This window comes from Camelus dromedarius, chromosome 16 (genome assembly GCF_036321535.1).
Source record: "Camelus dromedarius isolate mCamDro1 chromosome 16, mCamDro1.pat, whole genome shotgun sequence".
Lineage (NCBI taxonomy): Eukaryota > Metazoa > Chordata > Mammalia > Artiodactyla > Camelidae > Camelus > Camelus dromedarius.
Window position 1 is genome coordinate 44,923,406 of NC_087451.1, and position 15,176 is coordinate 44,938,581.

General features: G+C 34.1%; 1 protein-coding gene across 2 annotated transcripts in view; it reads right to left on the reverse strand.

The window, feature by feature from the left end:
- The window catches only part of PAFAH1B1 (platelet activating factor acetylhydrolase 1b regulatory subunit 1), a 67,335-nt gene that overhangs the window by 14,348 nt on the left and 37,811 nt on the right, over positions 1-15,176 (reverse strand). For both annotated transcript variants that reach the window (XM_031468551.2, XM_031468552.2), the window contains 3 exons: positions 4,145-4,229; positions 3,875-3,949; positions 2,782-2,988 (listed from right to left, as the gene is read on the reverse strand). In XM_031468551.2, the coding sequence (XP_031324411.1) occupies positions 2,782-2,988; positions 3,875-3,949; positions 4,145-4,229 (367 nt within the window). The remainder of the gene's footprint in view (positions 1-2,781; positions 2,989-3,874; positions 3,950-4,144; positions 4,230-15,176) is intronic.

The window sequence follows — 15,176 nt, forward strand, 5'->3', positions numbered from 1 at the left end:
GTCTGTTCATGTCCTACAGTCTATTTTCTATTGAGATGTTACTGTTTTCCACACTTGTTTCAACTCTAAATATTCAAGTTGGCAATCATTCATCTGCTTTATTAGCTTAATGTACTTTTCAGTTGTCTGCTATTCATTTTTCTTAATATTTAAGAATTAGTTCTAAATGACAACCAGAAATGATGTTTCAAAATTTAACACAATTAAAAATACTGTCACAAACTATATCAAATATCCATCCTCTACCACTTTTCTTAAATCATTAGTTCAAATATTGATGATGTAAATAAATGGCTCTAAAAGGAACCTGTCCTATTTACCAGATGCGTAAGACATTACTTAATATAATAAAATTTTAATTTTTTATCAATAACTGTAACATTAGCTACAGTTTATTGAGATCTTACCATCTATCCACCAGACACTGTACATATGCAATATGCATTATGTATATATTACTTCATTTTAAGCCAAAGACTCTTATGATACAGATATTTTTAATCCTCCTTCCAACAAATGAGAAATTTAAGCCTTAAACGCTTTAAGGCTTTAAGCACTTTGACCAAGATAGTCACAAAATTACAAAAAATTCTCTGTGCGCTTCTTGGAGTTTTTTCAAAAGTAGTTCTATCACAATCATCATTTAGAAATCACTTAGCTTTACCAGAATTGAAGAAAGAAAATTGCTAGAGTAGAAACAAGTTTTTTTTTCCATTCCACAAAATATCCAAGGAAATAATTTGAGAAAGAAAGATTTATGTATAAAAATGAATAGAACAATATTACTTATGATAGTAGATGGCTGGAAATAAAAATTCAAAGGAAGACTTCTTAACGATGCTGAGAAACTGTTGACACTGAGTACTCCTTTAGTATTCTGGCTAGCACTTTTTAAAGCAGTTTCCATGTATTAACTCATTTAATCCTTCCCAAAGCCCTGTGACACAGGTATTAATTATCCTCATTTTACAGATGAGAAAAGAGAAGCACAAAGAGTTAATTGCTCATAACACATAAATTATTAAACTGGCGTGGTCAGAACTTGAATCCAGAGCCTGTGCTCCTGACCATTAACTACCCAATAAAATCTCCAAATATAAGTAAAAAGACCAGTTTAAAAATCATTAAAAGTGATTTCATTAGAAAAAAGAAAGTTATTTCTAAAGTAAGTTTAATCAAAAAAGGAAACAAAGGGGGAGGGGATAGCCCAGTGGTAGAATGCATGCCTAGCATGCATGAGGTTCTGGGTTCAATTTCCAGTCCCTCTATTAAAAATTAAATAAATAAATCTAATTACCTCCCTGAAATATATAATAAAGTTTTTTAAAAGGTAGAAAACAACAACAATGAAATGCAAACCCCTAAATGCTGTTCATCAATGCAACTACCAGTTGTGCACACTATAAAGACTAAATAGAAGGAAGAACTTTTAGTAGTTGTTGAGATACGTGATATGATTATAGATAAAATTTGTAAAACTTCCATTTGTAGTATTTTAAAGTTGACTCAATAGAGTACACATTAAGATGGCACATTAGCAGTTTTGTTTATGCTTTTATACCACTGCTGCAAAATCAACAGTTAAGACTGGGGTTTTCCATCTATTAAATAATGTCTGCCTTTATCCCTATGCTTCATGATAGCAGTGCGTGCAGTTTTTAGTAGACAAGACTATCATGAAATCAAAAAAATTAATGACATGTCTATGTAATTTGAAAAATACTAATATATTACTGTATCTGGTATGTAATCATCTCAGCCTATAGAAATATGTGAAGCACATATGAATTTAAGACTCTCTTCCAATTACTTTGCAGCCCACCCCTTGGATCACCAGCCCACAGGATTAAAGGAAGTCACTGATTTAGAAAGTAAAGAAACCACAAAAGGAAAGCATAAAACCATGTTTAATTTGAAGAACAGGTTAAGTAATGCCTGCATTTTATGCTGACTGCTACTATGTGATAAACACAATCTTGGCAACCTACTCACATTTTCTTAGTTATACCTCTATAAATCAAACATAAAATCTAGAACTTAATTTGAAATAAGCTTTGGAACAGAGACACATACATAAATTTTTAGAACTATATATTACTTATCTTCCTGTAGATGGTTTATACAACTGTCACTGTATTGTGTCTCGATCAAAGGGAATTACAAAAACTTTTTTCTGATTAAAAGATAAAATATTAAAATGTAAATGCTTATTGTGAAAAATACAAAAATGACAGAAATACATAACTTACAAAGTGAAAAGCTCCTATATCCCCACACCCCTGGAGAGAACTACTGTTTAGTTTGGAATCAAAACAAATATTAAATACATCATGGAGAATGCAATTTAAACAAATCCTCTACTGAAATTTTCTGCAGAATATATTCATCCCTGAATTATAGTTTCATAATCCTGTATTTTCAACTATCACCTCTGCTATAAGTACGGTACATACTTATATTTTTATTCTCCAAGAATAAAAGTCATTCAAGCACTAGGTGACCTATTGTCCAATGCTTAATTAGTGACACCCAATTATCTCAAATTCATCAGTGAAGTTATTTGGCAGCTTGTCTCTCAGAAAATAAAATTAAATTTTTTTCTACTTCTGTCTTTTAAGGTTTAAAACCAATCACACAGTTTTCAGAGTGAAAAAAGTTTCTCCTGTCCCTCTGCTTAGGTCATCCTCAGTTCAGGATCTTTTGATTTCTTGCACTCAGTTAACATTAAATCTGCTTCTAACAATTATCCTATTGCACAGCTTCCAATTTTGAAAAAACTACCTTAATTGTAGCATCTTCTGAAGCAGAGACCATAACACTGAACACAGGATGGAAAATGACTCGTGTGACTGGACTCCTATGACCACTCAATGCATATTTTTCTGGTGGGCGGGGAATCCATTCCTTTGGGTCTCGTTTCTGACCAAGAGGTCCACCCGACGTAAATTCTTCTTTTGCTTCATTTAGTTTTGATTCTAATTCCATAACCTTGAGAAGGAACACATAGTTATGTACAGATAGGTTCTGATAAAAAGAGTATATTTCATATTTTAAAAAACTGCCTTTAATTTGCATCCATACATGCAGATGAAGAATAAAATTTCAGTAATTTACAAAGCATGTTAGATTTAATTGAAAATGATCTATATTATGTATCACCAAAATTTTAGTGGTATGACAAAACTGAAAACTGAGAAAAATTCAGTACCATTGTGCTGTAACTATTTAACTCAAAGAAAATTTCGGAAGGTGCCAGTAAATAGAGGAAGAGTGGGGCATCTATGTTGATCCCTTCTAAGTCGGTCACTCTTAGTAAATCCTTTCCAAACCAGTTTACATTATACATGTCAATCATAACATACATAATGAAAGCTAACATTATGGAGCATCTGTGTGCTAGACAGTTTTCTAAGGGCATATTATGAATTAACTCATGTTATAACAGTATTATTTGTTCTAACTTTGCCTACTGAAAGTATAAATTTAGGACCAGAATATTATTTATTGCCTTCTTACAGATAAAAATAAAAGCTCAGAGATGAAAATGGTTTGTTTAAGAGCACACTTTAGTGCTCTTTTCCCAGTATCACATTGGCTCCATGTGTTCTTCCCAACTAAATGCATAAATGAGTTCTTCAGTATCAATTCCTTGAAGTCAGGGCTGTGTGGATTCAATCCAGCCAGTACCCTGGGTTGCATAAGTCAGCATGTATCAGCAATGACCTAATACAGGTCAAAAGCTTTTTTTTTTTTAATGCACAGAAATATATTTTTATTTGCCTTTCCTTTACTATATTAGTGCAGAATAATTATGTTGACACTTTCAAAGTTTGTATAATACTCTGAATACAACTAACTTAAAAGACTTAGTTACCTTCTTTTGTAATCTAATAACAGATGTCCATTTTTTTTCCAAAAGACCAGCATATTTCTTATCTAATTCTTCATTCTAGAGAAAAAAAAAATGGTTAGAACTTTAAAAAAAAATCTGGAAGGCTCTGGTGAATACCAAGTTTAGTGCCAAGTAAACCACAATAACAAGTGGTAAGACTTGTGAGTAACTAATGTGACTGTTAACTACTGGTACTTGAGTAAAATCCATTCATTAATTATACTGTAAATAACTGTAAAAAGTCAAACATACCATATCTAATTCAGCTTCCTTTTTAAAAACTGAGTATGCCTCTTCATAGCCATTTGAACGAAGATAATCTGCTATAGCTCGATTTCTGAAAGGAAACAAATTCAAGTGACTCCTAGCAAATTCTCGTTTCTATTTTCAAGAAATAATATTTTACTTCAAATCTCATAAATCTTAAAATACTCTTTTTTTGGGGGGTGGGGAGAGCTAATTAGGCTTGTTTATTCTTTTATCTTTAATGGAGGTACTGGAGATTGAACCCAGCACCTTGTGCATGCTAGGCATACACTCTGCCATTGATCTATACCCTCTCCCCTTAAGATACTCTTTTAAGAGTATTATCTTTCAAATCATACAAGTATTTCACAAAAAAAGGAACTACTCCCCCCCCAAAAAAGCCTAAAACATTTAGCCCTGTCATAGTACATCCATAAGATTATAACATTATTCCTGAGCTTTTAGTTATGTTTCTAATGTGTTGTTTACCTTACAAGCTGTGGGTACTCTATAGATCAAGATATGGCTTGCTTATACAATTAGATATCACTTTGTGACAGTAATGATCATTTCTGTTCATGTTTACAGTTTACATTCAGCCTTGCCTTGTTATTCTAATAGACACTCAAGGACTAGCAAATGAAACTTAGTATTGCAGGGAGAATTATTCTGATAAAATTTTAATAAGTACTTTAATATTAGAGACAACTTAAACATGAGAGTAGGTAGGGGAAAAAAGGCACATGCTATAAACTTAGGGTACTATCATAAATTGAGGCTTAATTTAGAATTCGAAAGAACTCTAAGGTTAGAGAAGCTGAATTTCATGCTTTCCTTATATTCTTTGAAAGAGGAAAACAAGCTACCTGTCTCCTAAGGCAATCTGTTCCAATGTCTCTCAATTCTTTTGAGCGTTAGGTACCACTGTGATAGAAATAGTTGTGTGCTTGGTATTGCCTTTAACATTTTAAATTAATTTAAAAATTTTAAAAGTTAATATATACACAAGGTTAAACAAACTTTAAATATATAAGGACACAATAAAGTGTCCTTTCCACCACTAACCCTTAATATTCCACCCCAGAGGCAACCACTTTACCAGGGTTTTGTGTATTCTTTCAGAGATGGTCTCCCTGTCTACCCCTACATAGTCTAGACATAATCAATACTTGTTTTTAAAACAAACTGCAGTATACTACAGATGTCTTACATACAATGTCATATAAACTCACTTAATCTTAGCAATCATTCTTTATTAGATATAAATCTGCCTCTTTTTAAAAAATACTGTACTCCATTAGAGACATGCTTTTACTACTATAAAGTAGTAAAAAGTAGTAGTAGTACAAAGATTAAAGTATAACAACTAGTGGAAGACAAGGTCAGCACACCATATTTGTGGATATGGGGATTGAGGGAAGGTAAATTCTTAGTCTTACTGTAAGTCTGTGTCTGCGTGTTGCTCATATCATAGCCTGTACTTCTGGCCTGCTCCACTAATGGGTAACTCGATTCATTACAAAGTATATTCTTTACACGAAGATAATTATCTACTTTTAATTTCCAAGTAGTTCTACTTGGGCCTTCCGAAACAATACAGACTAGGAAAGCAACAGCTCTCTCAAAATATTCCATCAAATACTGTGTTGTCAAAGCCTGTATTACAAATGTTCAACAAAAATAAATTACCCTTTGGTTAGACTATTCCAAATAGGGGGGTGGGTACAGCTCAGTGGCAGAGCACATGATTAGCATGTACCTGGTCCTGGGTTCAATCCCCAGTACTTCCATTAAAAAAAGGAAAAGAAAGGAAGAAAGAAAGTTCCCAAATAGTTAAGGGAAACAAAGAAGCTAAAAGACATCTATTTCTTAACTTTATTTCCTTCTTCAAGCAAATAAAGGGGGAAATGTCAAGGGTTGAAATAAAAGTGCTATACTTAAAAAAGTAATAATAAAATCGTATGTAGTATTTGTATTTGTAAATATTTAATGTTCCTACCTAGCTCCACTCCTACCTCAGGGTCAAGTCCTAATGCCTAAACTTCGACTGAACACACTACACACACAGCTTATAACTCTGAAGTTCATAAACAAATATGTATATATAACATATGTACAAATTATAACTATTATGATCTTAAATGGACTAATTTTGGTAAAGGAAAAGACAGATAGATATGTGGTGATATTTTTCCAGGTAAGAATATTAAAAGAAAAATGCAAAATGATTATATCTTTCTCCTTATTTAAAAAAAAATTCCAGTATTTTGAGATTACCACTAACCTTGCAGAATAGCCCACTCATACCATGTGCTTTTGCCCATACATTCACATCACTATGTATGCTTTTAATCAACTTAATCTGCTAATTTCATTCAACACACTGTGAAGATCCTTCCTTGTCAGTATATATTCATTTATGACATCAGTTATTAATATTCAAACAATATTCCACTATATAGATGTACCAAATTTTATTTAAGCAATCATCGATTGCTAGACTTTCAGGTTGTTTCTAATTTTTTACCACTAAAAATAATGTCGCAAGTAAGTATTTGTACACTCAAAGCTTTTCAAACATCTTCACTTTAAGTCAAAAGATGCTATAATTGAATGTCTGTATCCCCCCAAAATTCTTATATTGAAACCTAATCCCCAAAATGATGGCATCTGGAAGTGGGGGATTATAGGAGGAAGTCATGAACAGGGTTAATGCCCTTATAAAGAGACTATGAACTGGGAAATGAGCCCTCACCAGACACAAATCTGCCAGTACCTTGACCTTGAACTTCCTAGCCTCTGCAACAGTAGGAAATAAATCTGTTGTTTATAAGCCACCCAGCTTATATTTTGTTACTGCAGTCTTAGAATAGACTAAGACAAAAAAAAATATATGTTTTTAGGACATTTTGAAAGCTACTGCCAAACTGCTCCCCAGAGCTGTAACTAATTTATATTCCTACCAGTCGTTATGAATGTCATCCCTTTAACACCTTTACTTTTTAAACAATTGGATTAGCATTTACTGACTTAAAACAAAGTTGACACCCTTTGATTCTGCATATATAGCTTTTATGAAAGTGTACTAGATATCAAACTTTGAAAACTTCTGCAAGATTTCCAAATACTTTGTGGCTTAACCCACCATCTATATTTTAAAAAGATGCTATGCGGCAAATGCAATTAATTAGAAAGACATAGGTAATTCCAAATATGCATTAAACAGCACCTCAAAATAGCTGTATGTCACATTTACATTTTTAATAAAATGTTAAATCCAACTTAAAAAAAAAACACTGTTCTCTTTTGATTCTAAAACCATTCTGTAAATTAGGTAGAAAAGTATATTACCTCTATATTATATATTGGTAGCCTGACTCATCTAAGGTCACAAAACTAACAAGCAGTGAAATAATTTAGGATAATAATTCCAATCAACATTTATTGAGTAGGTGGGGAAGAAACTGGCTAAGCAGATGGAATGCTACACCTCCCTCCTTTAACTAGTTCCATCTTTTTGTTTATTTGGGGGGCGAGTGAGAGGTAATTAGGCTTTTATTTACTTATTTTAATGGAGTTACTGGGGATTGAACCCAGGACCTTGTGCATGCTAAGCACTAGCTCTACCACTGAGTTATACCCTCCCCCTCTAGTTGTTCCATTGTTATATATTTCCATATACTGTATTTCCTCATAAATATTTTAAAAGTAGGATTTATACTGCTCTTTAAAAAGTCCTACACACAGATTCTTGAAACCAAGAATGACTCACACTTTCAACCACTAGTGCTTTTGTTTTGATAACTGATTAGATGTGCGTGATGGGTGAAAACAGTTTCACAAGCTTCTGGTAGATGGTAGTAACATTTACTTGGACAGGAAACACAGGAAAAGAGGTAGGAATATAATTAGTTTAGTTTTAAACCTTTTGACTGGAAGTAGCTATAAGATATTTAAGTAAAGAATACAGGAGGTAACTGAATATAAAGGTCAGAAGCTTAAGAAATAGGTCTGATGTAAGGAAAGGATTTGGGAAAATTAACACCACTTAAGTGGTGAAAGACACTTTGGAAGAAGGTATATAATTGGAAGAAAAAAGGAGACTAGAATGTAAATAATGGAACCTTGACAGATACCAATATTTAAGAAGCCATTAGGGAGTGAAGGAGCCTACTAAGAGAATTAAGAAAGATGTCGGTAAGCCAATGGAAAAGGGATTTTCAATAAAATGAAAATGACTAATGGCAACAAAGTTCTGAGAGGGGTCAAATAAAGTAAGTCTAAAAAGTGCCCAAGCAATCTGGCTAATAAGAGGTCCCGCTGACTTGAGCAAGTGTAGTTGCACAACTTAAAGCAGCCTCAGTCTTCTACTCCACAGTAAGTCTTCAAATGAGCACTGTAAAATACTGGAGTTGGGGAAGAGCGTGAGTTTTGAGACTACCAGGGATGCATTCTCCATCTAATGAAGGGTGAATGTTTAGTTAATACAAGTATTACATGCAAGAGTTTAGTAAAAGAAAGTGATATTACATGGCATTAAAATATAATACTGAACTACCAAAGAGCAAGAGAGATATACAAAAACACAGCAAATAAAACTCAAGTTTAAATGAGTCTGATACCATTAGGAATTATACAACATACTGATAATGTACAAAATCTACAATCCAGTCCCAGAGGAGTCTAGTCAATTCTATTTCCACATCAAATACAATTTAGTCAGATTTCTTAGTCATACTTCTAACCACAATGTCAGGTGAGTGGTGTTGACAAGAGTCAAGAAGCATAACTAGGTTCCCATGGCCAGATAACTTTGGCACCACTGCCCCTGTTACCTTACCACTCAATATCTATCTGATCCAGTGAATGTGGATCCTCTAACTCAGCCAAGGTGTACCACTGTCAAAGTAAGAATAAATAAAACTGAAGAATCTCTTGGTTCTAACAGCCTAAAGGGTGCTTCTAGAGTTTGCTACTAATTTCAGCTGTTGACCTAGAGTTGATTTACATCAGTTTTATTAGGGATGGAAGACTTATCCCTTTGGAAATAAGTGGACATCAAAGCACAAGTTTATAATAATCTCTCAAAGAAACTTCATACACATTAATTAAATAAATCTATTAAGTCTCAGAAGATGAAGAAAAATAACCAATCACTAGAATAATCAAGGAAAACTTCATGCAAAAGTGTAACAGGTCATTCTGAGTAGACCAAAACCAGAAACCCCATGTAGAATCAGAGAAAATGATTAAAATCAAAAGAACAACCTGAAGGAATTCTACCTATGAACAAATAATTGGTTAGACAGAGTTTAGGCTTACACATGGAATAGTAGCACAATGAAATTATTCTACTGCTGTCCTTTGAAACCATTACAACAAATGAAGCTGTTTTTCTAACCTATTCCCAAGTTATTAAAATGCCAGCGGGGAGGGTATAGCTCAAGTGGTAGAGTGCATGCTTAGCATGCATGAGGTCCTGGGTTCAATCCCCAGTACCTCCTCTAAAAACAAACAAACAAACAAACCTAATTACCTCCCCCCAAAACAAAATAAATACATATTAAAAAAAATAATAAAAATAAATAAATAAAATGCCAGATTAGATTTTAAGCATTTTAGCTGACTTCCTATTCTCTTAGTTGTTCTCATATCCCCCAGGATAATTTTTGTAGCTGTAATACCAGTCATAACACCATTACCAAACCATATACACCTTTACACTCTTATAAAGAGAGGTAAGATTTGTAAAAGTTACTCTAAGTGTCACGAACGTTACACAGTAACAACTCTAAAAAGATTGGATAGCACTAACAATAAAAACAGAATACTTCAGGGTCCCCATCAACTCTTACAAATGTTAACTGAAACAGAGGGAGTTACAGAGCATGCATCTAGAGGAGAATGAAGTGAAGCTGTTTTTCACAAGTAAAGAAACTGAGGCTCACAAAGCTTAACTGACTTCTTTGGCTGATAAATGGTGAAGCAGAAAATCAAAATCTGGGTCTTCTGAAACCAATGTGATAACAGTATTTCTTCAAACTGTATACTGTAGCACTCTAAAGCTGAATAAAAATGTTCTAAGAATTTTATAAAATTTTAAATTTTATTGTTTATATGAGGAAAAACAAGGTTAAGTCAAATGCTGACAAAGAGATGTTTTCTTATGAGGCCCATTAAAAAGGATGCACCAATCTCACATACTCAGGAATTAGGAAAGCAATGGAGTTAATATGCATTGTTCTAAAAGGCTGCAGCGGCCCAATGAATCTGGGATATCTGCAGAGATAGGAGGGCACACCATTAAGATAATGAGAAGACCCAGCAGGATCAAGTATGCAAGTTCACATCACTGGGACCACATCGTCATCTTTAGTGCCATGCTCCAGAAGACAACCCTCACAACACCCCTTAGACAAACACCAAGATGAACTGTCCTGGGGAAGATGTGACTAAAGTTCAGTTTCAAGTGCAGAGACACTACTGAGGGTTATTCCATAAGCTGCTGCCACAGGACATTAACCAAGTCTCAGACAGGTAGGTAACATGACTTCTTAAATATGCTAAACTACCCACTGAGTCTTTGGGGAAAGTGCAGCACTGAAATGATGAGTTCTTGGCCATAGGTCTCATAGGTCTTATACCTCTCCAACATCATGTGCCTTGACAGAGGGTTACAATGATCATCCTTCATCATCACACTTGAAGATACCTACTTCGTAATCCAGGATTCAACTACTACTAGTCTTGGGACAAGTACAAACACAGCAAGAGTAACAATGAGACCTTATGTGGGCAGTGATGAAGTAAAGAAAATAAAACTGGGGTGAGCCAGGGTGAGTGGATCTTCTTCATTAAGCCAAAGAACGTGTGCCTGTTAGTTATCATTTCTCGGCAGAAGAGATCTGGGTCTGAGGTCATCCAGCCCTCACTCCCCATACCACAGCAGCAATAACACTGTATACCAAAATAAGTGCATCACGTCGGACTTTTAAAAAGGCAAAACCCCCCAAAAAAAAAGAACTCAAAAATATACATTATCGTTGTTCATTCTCATATTTAGATGAAATTTTTTGAGTAATGGAACCACAAAACAGAAGGCACCACTGAACAGTTCAGTTCTGATTCTCCCCCTTCTTATGTTTTCTTTACCCTTTTAATCTGTTAAGAAAAATAACTTTACAAAAAGTAAATGAAGGTATGATCATGATATCACTTCACACCAGAAGGGTTAGACTTCTAGTTATGTTGTTTCAAGTTAGTAATACATAGTGTATTAATGACTGACATATAAGCTGCATGGCCTAGTGTAAGTCAGAGGTCAGCAATGTCTCCAGAGCAGGGGACATTTCATCTTGGTTCCTCAGTACAACTTGCAACTTTAAAAACATTTTCTCCTTTTTCTTCTAACTTTAATATGTCTATAGTAATTGCAGATAGTTATTTATTTAACTCTGAGATCCACTTAGAATATATTCCTTTAAAAAATAATTCTGCATACTTAAGAAACTTATTCAGAAAAGTCAGGTTGTACCGTAAGAATAGCCAATGTAACTCGCATGCGTTTAAAAGTTTGAAACATTAACAATCTTTAAATGTAAAGCAAATTTTCACTATAAAACAAGGAAGGAAAGAAAAAAGGTGATGCTGGAAGGGATAAGTGTCTGTTATATTCCCAACTTCATACTAGGGACTATAAAAAAGGATTAGATTATTGTACCTTGCTTTCCAAGAGCTTGTAAATCTATTCAAGGAGGAAAACCAAAGGTACCGAAGGGTATGAAAACAATTCAAAAAAGAAATGAGATTGAATGCAAGAATCTTTTTATAAAGGCAAGATGTGAATTGGGCCTTAAATGAAAAAGAAACAGTTAAGCATTATAGGCAGGGGACTGAGCAGGAGAAAGGGAACAAGAATGGTACACGATGAAGATCTCAATTTATATCTGATCAAATTCTCCAACATTCTTGATTTTAAAACATTCCTTAACTGGGGGGGGGGGGGGGGGCGGGGCGGGTATAGCTCAAGTGGTAGAGCGCATGCTTAGCATGCATGGGGTCCTGGGTTCAATCACTAGTACCTCCTCTAAAAATAAATATATAAACCTAATTACCACCCCCCCCAAAAATCCTTAACAATGGAAAGGCCATTAAACATTAAAAAAGAGACCTCGTCATTAATATTTTAAAAAGAAACCCCTCAAACCTTCAACCAATAAATATTACAACTAATGGTACAACACTAGAAACAGCTGCATTAAAGTCAAGAACAAAACAAGGATAATCACTGTTATTTATAACCATTATTATTTAAAGTTGCTCCAGAGGGTGTGGGTAACAGCTCAGTAGTAGAGTGTGCCTAGCATGCACCAGGTCCTGGGTTCAATCCCCAGTACCTCCATTAAACTTTAAAAAGGGTGAGGGGGCAGGTGGGGGGGTAATAGTTCAGTGGTAGAGCACATGCTTAGCATGAATGAGGCCCTGGATTCAATTCCCCATTACCACGATTAATATAACAACAACAACAAAAAACAAGACCAAAAAAAAAAAAAACCCCACAAAAAAACCAACTTTCCAAAATAAATAAAAATTAAAAAAGTAATAATAAAATTAAAAATTAAAGTTACTCTAAAAGTGGTCAATCTAAATAATCAAAATAAATATTAAAAGCGAGATTAAGATATGAGAGAAATGGCTGAAAGACAGGACAGAAACAGATTATGAAGGACATGCAAGACAAGAAAAGGTTTAATGTAAATGGTATTTTTAAGACTTACTTCTTAGAAGCATACAGACAGATTAAATGGAATAGCAATTAAATAAAATAAGAGTATCATACAGTAAGCCAAACTCTAAAGAGTAACAGTGAAAATCCCTTAAAATCAGGTCATATTCACAATAACCATCCCCAGAATTACCTGGCTAAATATAAGTTCCATTTGTTGATGGAACAAAGTTCTAATCCTGCATTGAACAGCAGGATAGCCAATAATCTACAATACTGCTAATAATGGACTTATATTTTTAGAATTGGTATGGATCAAGTCATGCATGATATATGGTTGTCATTCCAGTACTGCCTAATGAATCATTCACTTGTCCCTGGTCCCCTTTTTCATTCTCAAATACCTAATTGCATCCCAGCCTTCAGCTGACCTTCAACCTCACACAGAAAATAGGAGCTGCTCAGTATATAACCTTCTCAACTTCCTTAATGGTATTTGTGGCACTGCCTTCCTCTCTCTTCTACAGTATGACTTTTCTTCTAATACAATCCTCTAGAATAAAATCAAATATTTCAGTGAAATGAAATGTCATATGACACAATAAAAGTTTTGTATGACACACACACACAAAGCTTTGTATGAATTCTACAGAAAATCAGCAAATTTGATACTGATGTCCACATCTTGATTATCTTTAGAGATGCCTATATTTTCACCCTTGTCAACAAATGTTGAATGTAGTTTTTTGAACATTCAGCAATTTTATAATTTTGGTTCAATTTCACGAATGAAGTATGGGGTTTTGTTTACCTGTTTATTGTTTTGACAAGTCTAATATCAACAACAGAAGAAAATATCAGTACTCCTACAGTACAGGAAGTCATTATTTGTTATCTGGAATGATCAGAATACGATGCATTCCAGTGAATGAAGTACTTCAATTAAAAAACTTTCAAAGAATAAGAAGATTAACCATAACATAAACTGAGAATACTTTAATCTTCCTCTGAAGACTCAGGCCTTTTAAAATTTTTTACCCCAAGACAATATAGTTATAGGTTCCACAATTATCAACTTTTAAACTTTAAAAAGCAGCAGAACCTCAAAACATAAGCTAGATAAAAGCAATATATTAAGTCTGTGTTTTAATACATACTTACTGTTACAGTCAATGAAAATACATAGTTTTTTAAAATAAAAATTTGAAACTGAGACGATATGAATTACAATTACAGTCTCATTTCAGTTCCAGCATCCAGTTCATGTATTTTGCTTTTGTTGTCCAGTATTACGAAAACTAATTCACACAGGTAAGTAACAGGTAAGTAAAAGTAACTGCACTTCTACAGTTCAATTTATAGTCTCACAATATTCTTCAATTAAACTGAGCCAGAAGGCTTACAAGGAGAAATACCCGTCTGAAAGCTGAATCACCATCAAAATCTAAACACTGTTCCCATTCCTTATTATAGATTCTAAAGCCAGACAATAATTGTCCAAAACTTTAAGCCCTAGAACTATTTTTAACAGGATACTGCCATAATGCAAGGTGTTATGCCCATACCTGTCTTTTCAAGTATTCACCACATGGTAACATATATGCCAGAGCCTGGCATCTAACTCCATGAACATGAACATGAGATGCTATAGCTGTAGTGTATTCTCATGTGCAATTTTAAGTGTGTAGAGAAGTGCAGATTTTTACTTTTTTAAAAGATCAGGACAGAATCACTTTCTAATAGATACTAAACATATACAATGTTCAAACATAAGCACAGGAGAATCTTGAACACCTCAACTGAAGATGTTAAATTTTGTAAAGCAAAACACAGCTTACAAATACATTATAGTAATGAAAAGATATAGAGGAACCTTAACTGCATATTGCTAAGTGAAAGAAGTCATTCCGAAAAGGCTACATACTGTGTGAGTTCAACTTTCTGGATACGGCAAAACTATAGAGAGAGTAAAAAGATCAGTGATTGCCAGGGGTTTGGTGAGAGAAAGGGATGGACAAATAGGCAAACAGGGGATTTTTAGGGTAGTGAAGCTGTATACAGGTAAAGAAGGATTTAAGAGAAGGGTAAAGAGAATTAGCTTTACATGTGCCAGCCAGAATGAGCTAACAGACAAACAATAAATTACCCCCCAAAAAAGGCTTCAGATCACTTGAGGAACGTTAGCTTACTTGAGGAGGACCTGGGAAGCTAAGAGGTAAAATGCCCCAGGGCAGAGGACTGTACTAATATGGCAGAAAGGTGTTCTAAGACAGCACACTTAATTACAAGCTATGTCCAGCTCAGTCACTGTTT